Source organism: Phaseolus vulgaris, chromosome 1 (genome assembly GCF_051622355.1).
Source record: "Phaseolus vulgaris cultivar YP4 chromosome 1, ASM5162235v1, whole genome shotgun sequence".
NCBI classification, from domain to species: domain Eukaryota; kingdom Viridiplantae; phylum Streptophyta; class Magnoliopsida; order Fabales; family Fabaceae; genus Phaseolus; species Phaseolus vulgaris.
This window is the reverse complement of record NC_143498.1, coordinates 47,647,266-47,659,154: the sequence shown is the minus strand read 5'-3', so window position 1 is coordinate 47,659,154 and position 11,889 is coordinate 47,647,266. Positions and strand designations below refer to the sequence as shown.

The following is an 11,889-nucleotide window of genomic DNA, read 5'->3' as shown; positions in this document are numbered from 1 at the left end:
TTGCAGCTAAATTGCTGCCAAAATTTTGCAATTCCATCATCACCAATGCAAACGGAAAGGGGAGAAATAGTTTCTAATTGGCATTAATAGGCTGGGAATAATCACCGAACAAAAATATCTCACTGCAATTCTCTTTTACATACAAAATCAGCCAAATTTTACAGTCACTCTGCTTGTTGTCTATATTTCTCATTTCTTACAAAAATTCAAATTGCAACTATTTCATCTCTTCGCAACGCACGTATAATCAACGCACGTATAATCAACGCTCGATGAATGATTTGTTCATTAGTTCAACGGCATCATCCATGAACTGCATGCATAAAAACAACTACGTCAATCATATCACCTCATCGCATATTTATAATTGCATGTCTCACCTGGACATATCACCTCGGAAATCAAACCATAAACAGACAAATTATAAATTAGCAACCAAATAAATTTAGGCAAACATGACAATGTAAAGTAAGGTAGTTTGCATAAAGAAAGGCACTAGACAGAAGAATATATGGTCGTTAATCTGGTTAAGATAAGGAGATTAAGGACTAGAAGGATCTCAAGTAAATAACATATCAGAAACTTTGGTCTTTAACCAAACCAAATGACATCATATGGTCAGCAAACTCAATGTAAATATATGATTCTACACATTCTTAGTATATTTTCTTGCAATTTTGGATAAATAAAGAAATGAAGAACTGTAATTGCCCACCCTCGTTACCTAGCAGGTCACCATTGCCTAGTAGAACAAGACTTTTTTGTTGTAGACTTTTATTTACATATATTCAATTTTAACTAGTTCTTGAACATTTTTTCAAGAGAAAAAGAGGACATATAGCCAAATTTTCCAGAAATAGTACCCACTTTAACAATTTACATATATGGATATAATGAATAAGAAAGCAAATACCCACTTTAACATCCCATTTTTCTCTCCCTCTAAATCCTACATGATGCAAGGCAAATCAATATAATTTCAACTTTCAGAATTACAAGGCCCCATATATTTTCCTATTTGCTATTTGAATGCAACATATCAATTAAGAAATATGCAACTAAATCTATACGAAATATTTCTCATTTCATCAAAATATCAAATGCAAGCTGCTCGTTAACATTAACGTCCGGAAGGACCAATTGTTTCCTTTGCAAGCATGAAAAAAGTAAAAAGACTTCACCTTTCCAAGCATCTTAAGTTCTCGCCCAACTGGTTCCAAAAACTTCAGGTCCACATGGATTGGCCAGACCTGTCCAAACAAGAAGGAAAAAGTTAGAACTGCAACTCTTTGCTAAAGAGCATTACCCCAAAAGAAAAAGAAATACTAGAGAAGATTTAAAATAGAAACTAAACGGGGGAAACTAAACTGATAACACAATTTTTCCACTGATGCTCAGAAAATTGGTTATTTTGGAAGAAATGGAAGAGAAGCATTCTGGTTTCATAGACAGATTTGAAACAGAAGTATCCTTGCCAGTTCTTTGTGTTACTAGTGAAGAACCTTCGAATGACAAGAAATCAAAATACAATGCAGTAAGAATTATAAGATGAATTGTCATGTTAGGAAACTTTTTCAAACATAAAAGGTAAGGATCAATATATCATAACAAAATTGAAGACATGAAAAGAAAAACTAAGATGTATAATGTAGAATAATATGCCATTTGTGGAGCAAACAACATAGAGGACTTGAGAGGACAAATGGTTATATTTGTAAACTGTATTTCAAAGTTCTGAGGCGTATGCATCAATCTAATTAGTATTGTGATTGTAGCTCATGAGTTCAGCACCGTGTAAACAACAGTCAAACTCCCCCATGACATTAAGAAAACAACCAAATCAAAGAGTAACGAGTTCAAAAACTCAAAGAATAGCATTAACTGTGTGGCTATTTTGATAGAAGGAAGATATACAATGATTGAGATTTTGGAGCCAAAGTACTTACTGAACATATCCCCCAAATGTTAATAATCAATATATTAACAGTCAATCTAGGCAACGCGCTAGAATCCATCAGTCCTTCTCGTTGTTTTCCCAATAGAAGCATGAAGCTTGCTCAAGCATTTTCTAGAATTACCCATCAATCAAAAACCAGATGTTGAATTCACATATTTTTTTAGGCTCAAGTAAGTTTCAGCTTATTAAGATATGAATGATCTTTATTTTGAGTACCTAATAAATTTATTTATTTTTATCTGAAAAACAATATTTATATTTCTTCTCTACTACTATGTTGACTTTTCTAATTGATTCATGAGATAGTTTTATATTTTTTTTCTCATAACATCGTTATACGTTTTCATCTGTCAGTAACAAAAGGAGTTAACGTATATAATTTCTAACAATCCAACTTATATAACTAGTATTTTAACATGGATAACAAAAGGGACTTGAACTACAATACTTAACTTACTAGGTGACCAAAGTTAAGAAATATATTCATTGGGTATTCAAAACAAAAATAGATTTGCCTGTTTTCAATCCCCTAGTATAATATGAATTAACAGTGGACAATGCAAAATTGAATTACATAGAGGACTCATCATTCATGTGTTGAGTTGAGCTATATGGAAACATTGTTATATCAATTGCTTTTTGGAGAGTTCTATATAAAAGGAGTGATTGGAAATCCGGCAAAAAGCCATCAGTAAGGTTAAAAAGGAAAGAATTGGATGTGAAAAGAGGCGAAAAAACAGCTGATTAGGCATAACTAAGAAGATTAGAAAAGGCGAAGAGGGAGAAGAGAAAGAAGAGAACCTGAAGGCCAAGTAATTGGATGGGCATTTTCTGGCCAGGTACGAGGCAGTCAGGACCAGCTGCTTCCACTATGGCATCGTCACCCAATCCACTCCCTATAGGGTCTGGATGCTGAGAAACCCCAGCAATTCCCCAAAAATATTAATAAAGGGTTATTGAAACGCAATGATGAGAAGTGAAAAACAGGGAGAGAGAGAGAGAGAGAGACCCTCATGACGGAGACGGCGTAATCGGTAACGGGTGTTTGGGAAACGCGAAGAAGTGGAGAGTGGTGAATTTTGGGGATGGGTTTGACAGTAGAAGAAGACGCTCGCCATGGCACGTCCTTCTGAAACGAAGCGCCACTTCCTCCTTTCTTCGACATTTCCACGCCACACCACTTTCTTCTTTGTTCTCTTCCTCCTCTTCTCTTCTCTTCTCTTCTGATACACTCTTAACACACACACGTCATCTGATAAACTAGACCACCACACACAGATTTTCAATTCTATCTATTTAAATCTTAAAACAACCAAACAACTCGTCATAGCCTTTACGTTAATAAACTTATTCACTAAATTAGGTTATGTTTATTGAGAAAATTATTATTTACAATTTTTTTATTAATGAACTATAGATTTTCGGATGACCAGTCTTAAACGAAAATATTTTTTCATAATTCTTTTTTTCATAACATTTTATGCAAAAAAAAAAAATTAAATTAATCAATAAATTAGTTTCTAAAATAAGAAAATGTAATTTTATATATACATATGAACATAACATTGAATTTTTATCTATATATCAATAATAACTCACCAAAAGTAAAATAAATTTATATCAGTTTAATCGTTTCTATTTTCACTTTAAACCGTGGTGATAAATGGATTATTATAATTTAGTTATCTATATAATTAAATTTAAAATTAAACTGTGCATAATAAAATACTAAGAATTGCGTTGCTAATTTATTTATTATTCTAAGGTTCGAATGCTGAACTTAATTCTAAACTCAAACATAACACATAATCCACCACTTAATCATTTGTCTGAAGTCTGACTGTAGAAAATACTTAGAAACGCATTTGTTAGTATATATCAGTCATCCACACTTATAAATTTTAAAAAATGTTTTATTCGACCCTTTTAATCTTATAAATTGTGGTTTTTACTAAATACTTTTAACTGAAAATAAAACTATTTGCTATTTTGTATCCTTTTGTTTTAAAATATTTTAACTATAAAAATAACAAAATAAAAGATTGAAGTTTCTTCAATTAAATTTTCCTTTCCTATAAAGATTTATAAAATAGCATATTTAGCCCGATTCCTCATTTTTTTTTATCAAAAAAGTAAAACAAAAAACTCGTGTAAATAGGTTAACATATAGAGCTATTTATGTGATTTTAGGAGAACCATTTCTTCCTTGAGTGCAACTTTGGAGTAGGCCAGCCCTGAGAACAATTGAAGCAATAATGTGCAGGAATCAAGTTCTTAAGATTAAGAGAATTTTGTAGCACAAACCCATGAGAAAAATAGGGATAAAATATCAATCTAAAACAAGAATATCAGCTTCAAAGAGAAACTATCAATAGTTACATCAAAAGGAAAATCAACTCCCCAGAAAAAAAAAATCAATATCAATTAAACTGAGGTGGTGATGGGCGTTCTAAATTAACAACAGGAAAAGCTATTGTATGACTAAATCACCAGCCCTTTTATATGAACTGCCTCATACCTGCTCCTCACAAAACTTAATGCCAAACCAAACCTGCCCTAGTTTTACTATAAAATTCCCCAAATTAGGTACCCTACTTATTGTGCCATAAACACAAAGGGCACTAGAATCTGTTTCCAGAAGGAAAAAAATTATCCGTATTTCTCTCTGTAAGTGAAAAAAAAAATACAAGAAAGTATTTCATTAAACATTCTTAATCTGCAGACATTGCTAACAACGTCTAACTGATTATCCAACTGCACTTTTAAGTTACATTAATCACTGCTTTCTTCAACTTGCTGATCATCCAACTAAGAAAATAGAGAGGGAAAAGAAATTAAGTGGGAAAGAAAGAAACCAATAAATAATGGCACCAAAATGGCGAGGAGCACATATAATCCTTCACCGATCCAATTCACAGTCCCAGTTACGGCAGAAAAGTAATTTGACTAAGCTGTGACCATATCCACCCCATTCTGTGCAGCTGCATCTGCCAGTCTTTTCCAATTCAATTCCCGCTGCTCTTCTAAATCTTTTGCTTTAGCCTGCCTCTCTGCATACTGTCTCTGACACTCTTCAAATAATTCTGCATCCATTTCTAGGAACATTTTCTGAACGTTCACGGTCAGCCCGTGAACAGCCTGGTTCCAATGACTCTGGATATTTTTCTCCAAAGCTTCAAATAATATGGGTAATACTACAGTCCTGTTTTGGGCAATTAAGCTGACAATGTGCTCATTATTCCACAAAAAGAGAGTTCGTTCTGCAACCTGCATTGCAAGATATGCTTAAGCATAGAGTTCTGAAGGATTATATAAAGCTAAACGCATCAATAGACCAAGAATTATAAAAAAGAAAACGAAAAAGATTCCAAGCAATCAGGATTCTTCCTTCCGTATTTGGATTATGACTTCAAAGATAAGATTTGTAAGAGATGATCACAGAATCAAATCAAACAAATATAAAATAAATAAAAAATGAACCTGAAGACATCCTGGATCCTGTAATGACAAAAGACCACAACGATAGCCCCTTAAAGGAAGAATTATTTCAAGATCACCTTAAATATTCTTAAGGTAAGAAACCCACATCCTGGCAAACGTACAGTATTGTACTTTCCACAACCACTAGATGATCGTGGTCAAGACCCTGTTAACATTCAAGTCTTCCTCTTCTCATTAGCTTAAGCTCAAATTATCATTAGTGACCAAGATCGCATTTGGAATCTTGACCACAAACAGATGGTGCTTGGAATCTTGAAACAGAAGAATTGTGTCACTCCTCCTTCCCTGTCCTCAGTTTTACAAAGTAACGCCCAAGTTTTACATCCAAGAATGAAATAAGTGCATTGAAGGGAACTAAAACGAAGTTTATAATAATAAACACCCCCACGGTTTTCTTATAGCTTTCAGTGAAACTTCGATCATTGTCAAGCTGTAATACCAAATTGCATGAAAGACATATCCATAGAAATGCTGTTAAATCAAATTCTTTCTCCTTGACAATATTCATAGAAATGCGAAAGATCATCCTAATTGTATGCTTTGTGCAGATTATACAATCTTGATTGAGAAATCAAGGAAAGTAATTAACATTAAGCTTGAACTTTTGAGGCAGACCAAATGTTTCTGTTTTAAATATTTTGGATCTGTAGTACAAATGAGGAGGCCGAGCGCTGGCACAACAGTAAAGTTGTACCTTGGAGACCAATTGGTCATGGGCTCAAATCTGTAAACAACTTCTTTTAACATGCAAGAGGAAAGCTTCATAGAATTTCCTTCCTCCATACCTTCACAAAGTGAGGAGTCTTTGGCACTGGTGTACATTAGCTTTACAATATAAATGATGGTGAAATTAATGAGGATGTTACACACAAGATACAAGCGGGATAAGTAACATGGGAAAAAGGCATCAAGGATTATTTGCATCAAATACTAAGTTTTATTGTACTATGATATGTCCAATTATAAAATATGGTAATGAATGTTAGGTTTTAAACAGACAGCATTAGAAAATATTGGGTTTTAAAGAGGTAGCATTAGAGAATGGCGGGAGGAGCACAAATGAAAATGTTTAGATATGTAGTGATACAAGAAAGGACAAGATGTATATAAGAGAAGAGATTGATGTAGCACTGATGAAGGAACTTGTAAAATTAAGAAACTTTTCCTAGAGACAACATTCTACATCAATAGCTTTTCAACTGCAGACACGATGTAATGCACTAAAAGTATATCTGCACATTAAACACGTGTAATACTGCAGCTTAGTGATCTCAGTGAAAAAGAGGACACAACTTTTTAAGCCAAGAGGTTAGATCAATATACAAGGTAATAATTCTGAACAGACACCTACTAAAGTTTAGTCAAAAAGAATTATAATACAAATTATGGCTAAAACACAAAGGAATTGATTCAACTCGTCTCCAGTAAATAAGGGCTATATTTCACTAAAACAGAAGAAAACAAGGGAAGGAAGGAAGGAAATAAAGAAGGTCACAGAGCTAGAGTTTGCTGGAGCTTTGACTAAAGAAGTGCCCTTAGGTAAAATTTCTCTCAAATTTATGATTCAGAGGCCTGATTAATTGTATTTTGGTCAAACTATGAAACTTGGTAGAATTTTCGGTAATTAATAAAATTCGAGGATATATTTGGCAAATATAAAGAGTTTTAAGTGGGCAACAGAGGATCGAAGTTATAACAAGTGTTACTTAACTTAAACCATAACAACATTGCCAAATGCCAGCCAGGCATTTGTAAGAAAACAAGAGACAATAGTTTCAAAATTCCATATAATGTTCAATCGAATGAAAATGCATGGTTGTAATAATTGTTACAACTAGCAGTACCTTGTTGAGAACAAAGAAAAGGAAGGAAAAAGATTAGTTGAAGGATGTTTAATGCTTTGCATACACATTAATTGACTCAATTGGAAAGTCCTCCTGTTTTAACAAATTATCTATTTTTTTACCTTGACTTAACAACATAAATTGCATTAGGCCAGTTTAGGAGTCACGTACAAATCATATGAACATATGACTAATTAGCTTTAAAACAAATTATCTGATAAATCAAATCACGACAGATTTTCTTTTATGTGTATCAATTTTGTTCCTCAAGGATTCAGAATTTCAGCATTCTGATTCAAGTTTTAGAATTTTATTTTCTTCCAAAATTTGAAAGTCATGGTAATTCACTGATTGAACAGTGTTAGCAGATGAAGCTTGAACCAAATTCATCATTGAAGTTCTGTTATATTTCTTTTGCTCAAAATTCCAGTAAATTGGGTACTTAATTTCCTTCTCCGGTGCGGATCTTCAGTAGCCAGATTAACAGTATTCTCACCAAGTGGTAGTGAGGAAAATGAGTGTTCATAACGAGTAATAAAAATGAGTTTGGTGAAGTGAAAGTAGAGTAGCTTACTATGATCCAAGTATGTCAAGCCAGCAATCGTTAGAAGCACATATATTAAGAGCTCAGAAACACCAAATATCAGGCTTTCTAAATATAGGCATTTTATGTGGATTGCAGGTACTAGAAATGAAGATATTAGGTGATGCCAGTCAGCTTATCCCCACATAAAAAAGATCTATTGAAATATTCCCCATTTCCCTATTCTTGAGGAAGAAATAGAGGCCATAATAATGACTTGCATGCGCCAATCACTTTATCAAAGTTACCTTTGATTTGGCTAAGAATTGCCACATTGCAAATGATCATGGTAAATGCAATTTGTACATCATAAAAGACACTGCACCTGACTAAATAAATTAGAAGACCAAATGCAATTGACCGTAAAACAAAAATCAAAATTCAATGTCACCGTTTGGTTCTGTTGCCATTCTTAATACATCATAACATGAACCTTGCCAAAATAATAATAACAATAATTGTAACATTAAGGAAAAAAAACAAATATATAACTCAAGATTTCTTAAATAATGTACAAATCAAACCACAAACTTACTACAAATTTGTTAAACAGAAAATTTAATACAATCACATCCTAAGCCATTAACCACATTGTTTCCCCTAATCTGAGGTTTTAACCACTTTTTTGGTCTGGACTAGAGGTATCCTCCATTAAATCAATCTTGTTCAAGTCAGAAACATCCACAATATCATGAGGCTAGCCCTCCTGAAAGAACTTTTTACATATACAAAAGGCTTGAACCCAAAACTTTGGTTTAGGGAAATCAAGTATATCAGACTTTAACTAGTCTTTTAACCACTTGAAAGATACAGCATACATTTACCAGTTTCATAAGGTAAATATTTAGGAAATGATCATAAGTTGAACCGCAATTCTGACTAACTTTGCTAATTCAACTTTAAGCTTACAAGCAGAGTAAAAATGAATTTATAACCTCTGTATGTAAGAAATTATATGCCGCTTCTTGAATTTGGATTATGACTTAACTCAACCCTGAAACATATCTCATCAGATGAGGATTTCCTAAATCTTTATAACCCATACTTTTACCATATCTATAGAATACACCCCCTCTCCCTATGCCCAAATTGTACATCTAGAGCATGGAGATTATAGGATTGGTATTCTTTACCTGCACTAGGAAAGCTACAAGGCCAGTTATTTATATTGCATAAGGAAAACTATAGGGCTAGGTAGATTTCACTTAAAAATTCAGGGCTAGGGTGTCATTTAAGATTTTCCTCTGAGCTCCTATCATACCATATCTACCTTCCTTTACTCGCTTAGAAATTCTAACATATACCATCTTGAACTAGAGTTGGGGCTAATTCAAACCCAAATTCATGACATAAGAATTGTCCAAGCCTGTAAATATTCTGTCCATATCTCTTAGTTGACAAGGGATCTTGACTTATGAATAGCTATTTTACTATTTCAACACGCTAGGGGAAGTCAATTAAGATAGATTACATTCCTAGATAATTTTGGCTTTTCCACATCAACCAACACATCCTTAAGCTGCAAATTGCAAAACCACAACTGAATAATCAAAAAACTAGGGGAAATAAATGGATTAAAAAATTAGCGTAGTTTAGGACCTAAAGGATGCGACAGTTTAGTTACTAATCTAGTACCTAGGGGCTGAACCTTGTATTACCCTTATAATTATACCGTATACAGACCCAGATTAGATGTATCTTCGTAAACAAAGAAACAGTTGAACAAATTGCACATTCATAACCCGGCTACACAAAATAAAGGAAATGTTAAAAAAGGCTTGCATTAACTCCAGCAAAGGTGATGAAAAACAATTCCACACGAACCTGAAAGTGAGAACTATTGAGGCAGCGGGCAACCTGTCTAAAAAGAGGGACCATGCAGCGTTGGAATTCCGCAGCTTGCGTGGCCTCCAGCACCTCCTCCAGTTCCCCAAGGAAGAGAACCTCCTTCTGGCAATTAGTCACGGGCCAATACTTCAACAAGCCCCTAATAACTGCATCCGCGAGCTTGAAATCCTTCTCCACAAACTGCGCAATGCAATACGACAACTGCTGGTGATACACCGAAACCGGCTTGGGCTTATGCAGAGGCAGAAGCGCCCTCGATAGAAACAGCTTGTGTTCTTCTTTCATCGGCAAAGCAAAGCCATTAATAATGCTCCCCAGAATCTCAAGAAGCTCCCCAATACCGCTATGCCGCTCCGTCTCATATATAAACCGAAAAAATATGTTGTTAATGGCCTTCCTAATAAAGGGGCGATGAACCATGAATTTCCCGTACACGCGATGCAATATGGTTTTTAAGTACTCACGCTCACGGGGGTCCTCAGAGTCAAACAAATCAAGCAGTTTGAGGACAAAAGAATGATCAATGTACCGTTTCGCAACCTTTGTGTCAGTATCAGATGAAACGATGTATCTGAGGAGAAGCTCGTAGACGAGCTGAAGGTGCGGCCACGCGGGCTCGAGGCACGGCTCCTCCTCCTCCGGATCGGTGGCTTCCTGGCCAGTGTTCTCGTGCGACGCCGGCGGGAGGCACCGGAAGATATTGGTCGACACCATTTTGATCATCTCCTCCTGGCACGTCTCCGTTATCTTCCCCGAACCCGATTGGATGAAATCCACGAGCTCCATCAGCGTCTGTCTCTTGATTTCCTTCTCGCGAATGCTCTTCAGCGTGTCCGAGAAGTCCAGCACGTGGCAGCATATCTGGAGCTTCCGGATAAAGAGGTTCTGCCGCTCCGACACAGCCACGTCGACGAACAGAGGCAGCGGCTCTATGGTCCCCGAAGGCGGCGGCACAACCACCGCTGGAGCAGCGGCTGTCGCCGTCGGACCGAAGGAGGATGGATCGCTCGGGTCCGTCTTGGAGGGCTTCTTCTGCCCTCCCTTCATGATTCGCTTAAACATTTTTGGAGAACGATGAAGGAAACCCTAACCCTAGGCTAACGAATTCGGAAGAAGCACCTTCCTAATCCGCTGATGCAGCTTGGCCTCCAACGATTTGCGCATCACAACGAGAGCGAAGGACGACGGATCTGACAGGGGAACGGCGCTCCGGGAGGATCGAAGTGGCGAATGAGCGGAATGGCTGTGGTTTGTCGATCGGCGATGCGTTCCGGCGAGTGAAGGAATGACGGAGGTAGAGAGAGTAAGATAGTGAGTTTATAATGAGAATGAGAATTAGAATTGCATAAGGTTAGAGAAAGGAAAGTGAAGAATTGTGTTGTAGATTACGATAATGGATTTCATTAATTTTAGAAAGAAAAAGGAGTCTTTGAGATTGAGTTTAGAGCCATTTCTACATTTTTAATCATCCTAAATGCCAATTCAAATATTGAATTCAACTTCACCTTTTTCCATTGGATTGGATTGTTTCCTTTCCTTTTTACTTTATATATGTTTCTCACTCTATGCATCCTACACTATACATTCTTTTTTTTCAATAAACACCTTGTTGTCAATTTCGCCTCGTTTTCAGATTTTTTTTTTCTAAAATTAAACCATTTTTCAATTTTCTGATTTTATTTTAAATTTCTTCTAATTTTCACTTTTATGAACTTAATTCAAAAATTAAATTCAACATATATTGATCACTCGTTATTTATATTTGCATGGTGATCTAATTCATTATACTAAGAATAGGGCAAGAGTCACTAATGTTAGCCATAAAAACAACAGTAACCATTATTATGATGGTGTTAAAAGTACACCAGTCTTCATAATTCCAATTGCTTGTAATATAATTTGATTTGTGTTTTTTTTTAAAGAAGAAAAATAGTTAAAATAAAATATAAAATTAACATGCAGTTTGATTCTATTCAACTTGAGTATAATGCCACACAGAAGAAAACATGACATCAAATCTAAACCAAAATGTTGTAATTTGTTTTGGTTTCATAAGGCGGTTTTATAACTTTTATTTATAAAAATAAGGTATAATTTAATAATAAAATTATTCTCATGATGTATTATTTTCACAAAATTAATTTCCTTTTTTCCCA

At 35.0% G+C, this 11,889-nt stretch overlaps 2 protein-coding genes across 4 annotated transcripts; both read right to left on the bottom strand.

Annotated features, from left to right (window-relative positions):
• Positions 1-59: 59 nt before the first annotated feature.
• Positions 60-3,280, bottom strand: LOC137814485 (uncharacterized). 3 transcript variants are annotated; one of them, XM_090304367.1, is made up of 5 exons: positions 2,967-3,243; positions 2,759-2,869; positions 1,663-1,734; positions 1,182-1,250; positions 60-313 (listed from the first exon to the last, which is right to left on the bottom strand). In XM_090304367.1, the coding sequence occupies exons 1-5, from the start codon at positions 3,120-3,122 to the stop codon at positions 263-265; spliced, it is 459 nt and encodes a 152-aa protein (XP_090160493.1). In that variant the 5' UTR covers positions 3,123-3,243; the 3' UTR covers positions 60-262. The 3 variants fall into 3 exon arrangements, 2 of the variants coding, with proteins under 2 accessions (XP_090160493.1, XP_068473360.1); XM_068617259.2 differs by lacking the exon at positions 1,663-1,734 and having other exon boundaries at positions 2,967-3,280; XR_016522980.1 differs by lacking the exons at positions 60-313; positions 1,663-1,734 and adding an exon at positions 1,369-1,502 and having other exon boundaries at positions 1,183-1,250; positions 2,967-3,238.
• Positions 3,281-4,588: 1,308 nt separating this feature from the next.
• LOC137814483 (serine/threonine protein phosphatase 2A 57 kDa regulatory subunit B' beta isoform) lies at positions 4,589-11,307 on the bottom strand. Its single transcript, XM_068617257.2, has 2 exons — positions 9,710-11,307; positions 4,589-5,224 (listed from the first exon to the last, which is right to left on the bottom strand). Exons 1-2 carry the CDS (start codon positions 10,793-10,795, stop codon positions 4,904-4,906), a joined length of 1,407 nt encoding a protein of 468 aa, XP_068473358.1. The 5' UTR covers positions 10,796-11,307; the 3' UTR covers positions 4,589-4,903.
• Between the last annotated feature and the right edge of the window lie 582 nt (positions 11,308-11,889).

Excerpts from the sequence above, each read along its gene's own strand:
- LOC137814485 (XM_090304367.1), bottom strand. The coding sequence starts at position 3,122 with ATGTCGAAGAAAGGAGGAAGTGGCGCTTCGTTTCAGAAGGACGTGCCA. Across the intron at positions 2,870-2,966 it reads ACGCCGTCTCCGTCATGAGG|CATCCAGACCCTATAGGGAG; the intron begins GTCTCTCTCTCT and ends GGGGTTTCTCAG. Across the intron at positions 314-1,181 it reads AACTTAAGATGCTTGGAAAG|TTCATGGATGATGCCGTTGA; the intron begins GTGAAGTCTTTT and ends TTATGCATGCAG.
- LOC137814483 (XM_068617257.2), bottom strand. The coding sequence starts at position 10,795 with ATGTTTAAGCGAATCATGAAGGGAGGGCAGAAGAAGCCCTCCAAGACG. Across the intron at positions 5,225-9,709 it reads TCAATAGTTCTCACTTTCAG|GTTGCAGAACGAACTCTCTT; the intron begins GTTCGTGTGGAA and ends CTTGCAATGCAG.